The sequence below is a fragment of the Cebus imitator genome, unplaced genomic scaffold (genome assembly GCF_001604975.1).
Source record: "Cebus imitator isolate Cc_AM_T3 unplaced genomic scaffold, Cebus_imitator-1.0 Scaffold651, whole genome shotgun sequence".
Taxonomy (NCBI): Eukaryota; Metazoa; Chordata; class Mammalia; order Primates; family Cebidae; genus Cebus; species Cebus imitator.
The window spans coordinates 577,837-587,710 of record NW_016107966.1 but is presented as its reverse complement, the minus strand read 5'-3'; the positions used below and the strand labels follow the sequence as shown (position 1 = coordinate 587,710).

At 36.2% G+C, this 9,874-nt stretch overlaps 1 protein-coding gene across 1 annotated transcript in view; it reads right to left on the bottom strand.

Annotated features, from left to right (window-relative positions):
* Positions 1-9,874, bottom strand: part of AP4E1 (adaptor related protein complex 4 subunit epsilon 1) — an 87,522-nt gene that overhangs the window by 58,166 nt on the left and 19,482 nt on the right. Inside the window, exons 8-9 of the mRNA XM_017517880.2 lie at positions 7,236-7,309; positions 4,846-4,889 (exon numbers count right to left, since the gene is read on the bottom strand). Coding sequence (XP_017373369.1) covers positions 4,846-4,889; positions 7,236-7,309 — 118 coding nt within the window. The remainder of the gene's footprint in view (positions 1-4,845; positions 4,890-7,235; positions 7,310-9,874) is intronic.

The following is a 9,874-nucleotide window of genomic DNA, read 5'->3' as shown; positions in this document are numbered from 1 at the left end:
GGGTTTCACCATGTTGACCAGGATGGTCTCGATCTCTTGACCTCGTGATCCACCCGCCTCGGCCTCCCAAAGTGCTGGGATTACAGGCTTGAGCCACCGCGCCCGGCCTCACAATACAATTTTTTAAAATTATATTTACTGATAATAATGATGCATTTATTCCTGTAACAAGTATTTACTGAACACCTCCTATGTGCCAGGCATGGTTTCAGTATTATGAATATAGCAGTGAACAAAACAGATGGAAAAAAAAAAAAAAAACATGTCCTCAAGGAGCTCACATTCTAATGGAAACATAACTAATACATTCATTATTCCTATATAAAAATATATTTCCCATACTCCTTTAATGCTTTAAAATGCTTTACTCTCAAATAGCTTCTATCACTTACATGCCAAAATTGTATATGTAGTTTATTTCAGCATAGTTTATTTCAACATAATCATTTTATAGGATGATCCAATATTTATTTCAAAGATATGGTCACTACTCATAAATCTTCAAATTTCTTCTTTAAAATAACCTCAAAGCATATAAAACAATCTACTGGACATTCTGATATAATTCAAATTTTATTTTCTGATAGAGTCAAAAGTCTGATAACTATGACAGATGATCAAAGTGAATGATCAAAATGGACACTAAAGTTTTTTTCAAATTCTTTGAAAAAGCATGAGTCAAGGAGCTGGAGCTCTGCCATGGTTAAAGAAAAATCACTAAGAGGCCATTAAGTCCTTTATGGGCTATGGAATCACAGTATCAGAAGTGTGAACAGTTAGGGTACAGAATCAACACTTAAAAACTGTTCCAGTACAAGCTGAGGCATATCAAGTGTCCTGATACAATCACTCCTTCTCTGTTTCCAAAAGCTTAACCAGACATTCTTTTTATGTACAAAATATATTCTGAATATTCAAGTAGCTATGTTTTATACTGTTACCTATCAATTAATGCACAAATAAATTTTATGGAAAAAACTTCTATAAACCTTTTATTTTTTCTCAAATTCACACGGAAAGAAAAAAAGACAAAAATTTAAAACCTCTTCCGTAACAGAAACAGAAAAAAAGAAATATTATTTTTTTCTTCAAGAAAGGAACTGACTTTAAAGGAAAAACTACAGCATAAGTTATCTGAACCTAAAGATACTTTGTATATTCAGATGCTATGCTATAAAATGTCTTTGTGCTATGAAAAAAAAGTTGGCTTTATGATTTGTGAACTAAACAAACTAAACAAAGAGGGGCTTAGTCAATCTGCTAATAAGATAAGGCAGGAATGGAAAGACTTCCACTAAATCCAGTCTTCAGCCTATTTTTATAGGCCTGTGAACTAAGAATAATTTTTACATTTTTAAAAGGCTATAAAAAAACAAAACAAAAAAACAAAGGAAAATATGGAAGAGAAACCTCCATGACCTGAAAAGCCTAAAATTGTATACTATCTGGCCCTCTTTTCAGAAAAAGTTTGCTGAACTGTTAACTACCATGACAGTCCTAAGATTTCAAATGATGATATCCCATTTTCCATCATAACCCACACATTTTTCATTACAGCTTCCTACCATTAGGAACTCTCTTGCTATCAAATTGTTTTACTAACAAAAGCCAGCTATTACTCATCCAAAATTTAAATGTTTATATTTAGATGCTCATAAGGTTTCTGAGATGCTAATAAGGGAAAAAAATAATAGTTCAAAAATTGCACTTATTATTTGTCTCTTAGACATAACTGAGCTGAAAATGAATTTAATGGATTTGTAAATTAGTTTCTCACCTAGAGCTAAGTCCTTTTATTCTCCAACTCTGCAAATATCTAAGTATAAGTTCATAACTGAAAGAGCTGCCACTCTGCTGTCTCCTCTCTGTGGAGGTGAAGTAAAATACAACTGAGGATTTTTTTTTTTTTTTTTGAGATAAGAGTATGCAACCTCCATCTCCCAGGTTCAAGTGATTCTCTTGCCTCAGCCTCCAAGTAGCTGGCAGTACAGGCGTGTACCACTATGCCCAGCTAATTTTTGTATTTTTAGTAGAGATGGGGTTTCACCATGATGGCCAGGCTGGTTTCGAACTCCTGACCTCAAGTCATCCACCCAACACAGCCTCCCAAAGTGCTGATGACAGGCATGAGCCACCATGCCCGGCCACATGGTGGCTCATGCCTGTAATCCCAGCACTTTGGGACTAAACTTAAAAATACAACACAGAACTTAGTTACTCTTTAGTACTCTTGGTTATTCTCTTAGTACTAATTCAAATACTACAAAGTAAATATTATTAAATTAAAAATTAATAACGTTCTACCATTCATGACACTGCAGTTTCATCATAGGTATTTTGGGTTGGATTATGTATGCTCAAATAAAACGTGAAGTTCTTCTGACACCTTATCCCTCAGAGGAGTTTACTTTCACTTTAATTAAGTTAAATAAGTATCTACTGCCACTATTCTGGCAGGAGAGAGGGGGGTATCACCCAATGAGAATGGAATCCAGGCTCTCTATTCTGCCTCCTTTGATACCTGGGGATAGAGAGGCTCCTGGTTATTGTTGAGGGGAGTATCCACTGATTCTACCCTGTCTGGGAGAGAGAGGGGTACCTCATTATCGCTCCCTTTGTGGCCTCCAGTGACACCATGAGGGAGTGGCCTCATTATCGCTGATCAGGGGTGGAAGTTCTGACTCTCCACCAGGTTTTCTCTAACACCTCCGCCTCCAAACCCTGGCTGCAAAGAGGGAAAGGGTAGCTCATTACTCCCTACTCCCACATGGGAAAAATCCAGACTTCCCAAGTCACCTCCACTGACAGTGTAAGAAAGGAGCCTTCCTTATCACCTGGCACCAATGAAATTCCGGCTTCTTCTTGGGCTTCTGTCACCACTCTAGAGGGGGTCAGGAAGGGTGTTTTGGGGCACCTCTTTATACCTGGTGAGTGTGGAAATCCTAGCTTTTCACTTAGCCTTTGCCAGAGGGGATGGGTCCACAGTTTTTTCCTGTGTAGTGCTTGGATGGAACAGAGGCATTGTTGTCTACAAGTTTTCTACCTTGCTACTTTTTTCTTTTTGGTCCTTTGGTGAGAGAGGGCAGCCTTTTCTTGGGGTGTTTTTGTCTGTGTCTGTTGGCATTTCCAGACTGCTGGCTGTTCAGTATCCAGTCTGGGGTAACTGAGGCAAAAATAAAACCCAGGGTACACACCACCATGTCTGTTTCCTTGTGTCGTGAGGTCTCTAACCAGTCTGACTTTTTTTCTCTACCTTCTTGAGTCTTATGTTTCTTATACATAGTATCCAAGGGTTTTAGGTGAAGTTAGTGAGAAAAAAAAAACAGGGAAAAGCACTTCTACCTACCTACTTTTGATGGTTTTGTCCTTCGTACTCCATTTTATATAATTTTCAATTTACTAATTTACTAAAAATTACATTCACACGCTATCAGTACCTTATCCAAAAACCTGCCATACCTTCAGTTTTACAAAGTCCAAACTCATTTGGCTGTCATGAGAGGTCCTCCACAATATGGCCTTTCCACTGCTCCCCACCATGAATTACCCTTTCAGGCTGGTGAGACATTGTTCTCTGAAACTATATTTAAACAGCCCCATGTCTATACCTTCTCTCATGTTCCCTCTACCTAAAAAGCCCCTTCAGCCTCCCTTCTGCCTATCTAAATCTTACCTACCTTTCAGGGTCCTATCAAATCAATAAATCCCTATGTGTGTCCTCAGGCCCTTAATAATCTCTACTTCCTCTGAACTCCTATAATATTTATTCCCTGAACCATCCCTTCACATTCTGCCTTACACTGGTATTACGCTTTCATGAACAAGTTATCTTTCCACTATATTATAAACTTCTTAAAGACAGAGGTTACACAGACTTTTTCATTCCCTATACACCACCTTATACAATGCCTGGCACATAGCAGATACTCAATAAATGTCTTTAATGTAATTTATTTCTTGATTAGACACTAAATTGTAATAATAGAGCTTCCATAAAAATAGGATATAGAAAGAATACTGAAACCCACTTAGATAACTGATAAAGTAAATAACTTTATCTTCCTTTAATTCAATTAAAGCATATTACTTATTAACAAAGTGCCAGCTACTGAGATATGCTGGTTAATAAGAGAGACACAGTCCCTGCCCTTATGAGGCTTACAATTAAAATTAACATTCTTAAGCAGTAAAATATCTATAACAGGATTGCTAGAGAATACTCTACCACTGATATAATCAGTATAAGTTATAAACTATATCAATACAGATATAGGGAAAAGCTTCATAATGAAAAGCTAAACAAAGGAAATGAAGCAATAGAAACTATGAGGTTTCTGTAGCAAGGTGAAACACTGCTGATGTTGGTTCAAGCAATTTTTTTTTTTTTTGAAGACAGAGTCTCGCTCTGTAGCCCAGGCCAGAGTGCAGTGTCGTGATCTCAGCTTACTACAACCTCTGTCTCCTGGGTCTCAGTTCAAGCAATTCTCCTGCCTCAGCTTCCCGAGTAGCTGGGATTACAGGAATTTTACCACCATGCCCAGCTAATTTTTGTATTTTTAGTAGAGAGGGAATTTCACTATGTTGGCCAGGCTGGTCTTGAACTCGAACTCCCGACCTAGTGATCTGCCCCCCTCAGCCTCCCAAGGTGCTAGGATTACAGGTGTGAGCCACCACACCCCGCCAAGCAATCTTAATAAAAGGGTCCTACTGAAAATATTAAGAGACATTTTCTCAGGTATACAGTATTCTCCAAATCAAAAGAAACAGGTAACAGTGGTTATCCCCCGGAAAGGGAACTGGGTGGTGGATGTTAAGGGTGGAAAGGACACTTACTGTTCATTGTATACCCTTTTGTACCTTTTGAATTTTGACCCATGTGCATATATTACCTATTCAAAAAAATAAAAAAAATTAAAGCTGAAATGTCAATTAAAAAAAAAAACTTTCTGCAAGGAAAAAAAAAAAGCAGATTTTTAACTGAATTTTAAGCAGAATTTCTTGAAAGACTTTCAAATCCTTATCCTGGACACTGGTTATATCACAAACAAAGCATTTTAACTTACTTTAACTTACTGGAAAAATTCTGACACTTTTCCAGATCTTCTCAGAACATCACCTGCTTCAATAAGGGTCAGCCACATCTGTGGCTCCTTACTCTCACTGCATAGCAGAAGCCTATATAATATCAAATGTTTATTATACTTACATACTCATAAGGACAAGGCCTGTGTCTACCTTATTCTTCCCTTTACCTCCCACACTTAGCATGGAGAAATACATTAAGTCAACCAACTCTTTCCTCAATCCACACCTAGTTTAAAACAAAATCAAGTTTTTGTTTCACAGGCACTGAATAAATGCTGGCTGAACAAATTAATAAAGCATCCTTATTGCCTTAATTATCATTCATATATGCAAAACATAAATCTATCCTTCAAAGTTTACTATAACAATTCACTACCATGTGCATTACTTTTCTTATATTAGTCTCATATACACAATCCTTTCTCCTTATTCATACTGCATCTTTGTCAAGCGCTTTTTATTTCAGTTAAACTAATTCAAATTCTGTACTCCAGTCTAACCTATGCTTCTACAACCATTGTTCTTAAAGATCCACAGGTTAGGCCAGGTGCAGTGGCTCATGCCTGTAACCCCAGCACTTTGGGAGGCTGAGGTGGGTGGATCACAAGGTCAAGAGATCGAGACCATCCTGGCCAACATGGTGAAACCCTGTCTCTACTAAAAATACAAAAAAATTAGCCAGACATGGTGGCACATGCCTGCAATCCAAGCTACTTGGGAGGCTGAGACAGGAGAATCACTTGAACCCAGGAGGTGGAGGGTGCGGTGAGCCAAGAATGCACCATTGCACTCCAGCCTGGGTAACAGTTTTTGAAACTCCGTCTCAAAAAAAAAAAAAAAAAAAAAATACACAGGTTAACTAACTGAAAGAAAAAGTAATGCTTTTCATCTCCTACTTCATGGTATTTTGCCAGATTAAGAAATGACTTCTCATTTGAGTTACACCTCTCAGTGCCTCTTCTACTGCTTTCCTCCAGAGCATGCAAAATTCAAACTATTCTACTTCTACATTTTAAATAGCTCCAAAAATCTCAGTTTCCTCACTGAGCTCTTTCAGGCTGATCAAAAAGAATAGCTCCTCCCTCTGGCTGTTAAAATTGGAAGTTTTTTTGGTTACTTTCTCAGTTTTCTATCCTCTTCCCCAACTTACTCTTATCTCCTATTACTAATTTTTAAATTGTATAACTATTGTCTCTCTACAAAATAGTACACTATTATTCTACATCTATATATTCCTATCTATATCCTATTCATCCTTCAGATGTCTTCACGGATATTACTTTCTCAGGAAAATCTTCTTTATTCTTCCCCTCACCTAGACTAGCTGCTATATTCTACCACACTCTACAATTCTCTTTTGTAATACTGATAACACCTAACACTATCTATACATCTAGTTTATAAGCCCCATAATAATGTTTTATTCACTGCTGTATTCTTTTTTTTTTTTTTTTTTAAGACAGATTTTGCTTTTGGTGCCCAGGCTGGAGTGCAATGGCATGATCTCAGCTCACTGCAATCTCTGACTCCCAGGTTCGAGCAATTCTGCTGCCTCAACCTCCTGAGTAGCTGGGAACACAGGCATGCGCCACCACACCTGGCTAATTTTTTATCTTCAGTAGAGGTGGCATTTATCCATGTTACTCAGGCTGGTCTCGAACTCCCAACCTCAGGTGATCCGCCCCACCTTGGCCTCCGAAAGTGCTAGGATTACAGGCATGAGCCACCATGCCCAGCCTTCACTGCTGTATTCTAAGTATCTTGCATAGGGCCTGACAACAGAAATTTAGTAAAATATCTGACAACTAGTCAATTCCTTTATTTTAGAACTGTCTTTGAATACCGCAAATTTTTACCAAGTATGGAACAATCTATGGAGTTATCTTCACAATGAGATACTTGATATGTGTTTTCAATACAGACAATTATTATAATAAACTGAGGTCAAAATTTAGAACATGCCATGAGTTCAAATTACTCCTGTCTATATCAGTAATTAAATGCTTACATTGAAAAAATAATAACCCAAAGAACTATCTTAAAATCAAAGTATAAAATTCTACTGGAATTTATAGTATTCCAACACAGATATAACTGCAAAGTAAAGAACACTGTCAGTCATTAGAGTAACATTTACATATATTACCTACCATATGTGACATTGTGATTTAACTCGGCTCTTCGTAGGGATTCATCAAGAACATCATACATTAATTCACTTGTCCTGTTTAAAAGATATTTTATTTGCAGTAGAATTATAGTATTCTAACCCAATAAAACATAGTTTTTCAAACTTCTCTTTAAAACTGAGGATCTACAGAAGAGAAGTGAAAGAAATTCATTTTATGATGAAGTTATGGAAATTTCACTTCTTAAAAGGTCTGCTCTTTTTCATGAGCTGAACTTTCTACTTTATCAAAGTTGACTAGTTAGCCAATGAGATATGTATGTCAATCAACTCTTTCCTCACTGTGCCTAGTTTACAAACCAAGTTTTTATTTGATTGAACATACTACATTTTATAATTGCCTTTCGACAGAATACTTCTAAGTTACTCTAGTAACATTTCATCTATCCATATTATTCCAGTTAGTATATTATCTATATTTTAATCAAATACTATTAAAAAGTATTCAAATACTAGTCTTTCTTTGAGCAAAAACTAGGTTCTTCATAAAGAAAATTTTTACTTACATTTACATAAAATATAAAAAAAGATATATTGTGGGTTTGTACCATTCATATGTCTTTATGGTCACTGATTACAGTAACAATAACTGTGACGAGGAAGATACTGTAAAAAAAAAAAAAAGTGCAGTGCTTATGGATGCCTAGCACTCTGCCTCCACACTTGTTAGAGAAACATCCTCTCCAAGAGGCCAGTGTGAAAAAACTATAGCTTCTCAGCTGGTATTTTGCATGTTTCACAAATTCAAATAGCACTAACAGAAAAAAAAAAATAACAGCAACATAGGATACATACAGTGGTCTTGCAGAGAAACTGTGTCATAAAATAAAAAACAATATAAAATATCAAAATAATTTGGGCTATATATTACATCTCTTTCAAAAAATGTTTTTTCCAAATATACAGCTAGAAAGTTCAATGTTAAGTGCATGTATTTTTAATCTGTCTTAACTGAAGTATAAACATCCAATAATAGGAATCCAGAACCACATTCTAAATCCTTTGTTTTATTGTACAAGCGTTTCTTCCTCAGAAGATAACCATACAGCAGACATTACCAATTCTTCCCTGCCCCCCCAAAAAATTTGGTAATATTGTTCCTAGATTATAGTTTCTCAATTTTAAAAGCTAATACCTGGCATGAGTCATAATTAACCACATGAAATAAAGAAACATTTGTGAACAAGATCAAGCTAAATGCTAATCATCTAAGAAGCACAATGCTACAAAACACAAGAAAATATTCAAAGAGATATAAAAGACCATGGATATAACAGACTTTTCCAGTAAATTGGTTTTTTTCAATTAAATACTTTAGAATCTGGTTATAACTTAATTTTTTACTTTGCTACATTAAGTTAATAATGTCCTAAAAAATATAAGATTTATGATAAAATAAAATCTCATTAGAGTTGGCACAAAAAGAGAAAACATTCTAATGTTCCATAACATTGTAAGAAAGTTCCACTCTATTGATAACTCAGCCTAATTACTAGTCACCTGAGTGCTGTGAAGGTAAGGACTAGCTTACTCATCTCTGTGTTTATGTATTATCCAAATGTATCCACAAAGGCAAGAAAAAGGAAGATAGTTAATAAGTTTAATAAATAAATTCACTGAATGCCTCTCAAGTTACTTCCTGATAACAATGGATGGCATTAAGTCTTTTTAGACAAGTAAGATCTGATGCATTAATATAAAATTCATGATTTTAAAACATAATTCCAGTCATCTCCAACTACAGCTCCATGTTAGGATAGGGTGGCATGATATAAAATAAAATATAATTAAGACAATGATTTCTAATGTGTGTGCCTGCTCCATTACCTTAGGTTTTTACTCCAAGTTTCAATTAGGAGTTGAGATTCATAAACACATAAAAAAGTAACACTGTAATACCAAGAGTGAAGTAGCTCAATTACTGCTGGTCAGGAGCTTACAGGCAAATGGATTCTGAGATGAAGTTGATTTCTAGGAGCAAAAGCCTAAAGAATGGTCCCTTTGTAAAGCTAAGATAAAGAGTCAGAATACAAAGGTACCCTACTACATAAAAGGGAAACAATATTCATAAAATCAGAACACTAATTAGCAAACATTTTCTTAAGACAGAAACGTATCAGGAACTCTAGCCAAGGTCCTTGCTCTCAAGGGAACTAAAATCTTAAGACTTGCTCTCAAGCAATTCAGAAACAGTTTTTTAAATAAAATAATATGTATGTACACATGCAAATGCACACACACATGCACACACACAGAGAATGAGAATGATACAATCAATGCAAATAAATTAATGAATCTAGGTGCAGGGTATAAGGGAGCTCCTTGTACCGTCCTTGGAACTTTGAAAGTTTGTCAGTTTGAAAAAGTATGGCAAAATTGAGGCTGGTGTGGTTGTTCATGCCTATAATCCCAACACTGGAAGGCTGAGGTGGGTGGATCATCTGAGGTCAGGAGTTCGAGACTAGCCTGGCCAACATGGTAAAACCCATTTCTATTAAAAATATAAAAATTAGCTGGGCATGGTGGCACGCGCCTGTAATCCCAGCTACTTGGGAGACTGTGGTGGGAAAATCTCTTGAATCTGAGAAGCGGAGGTTGCAG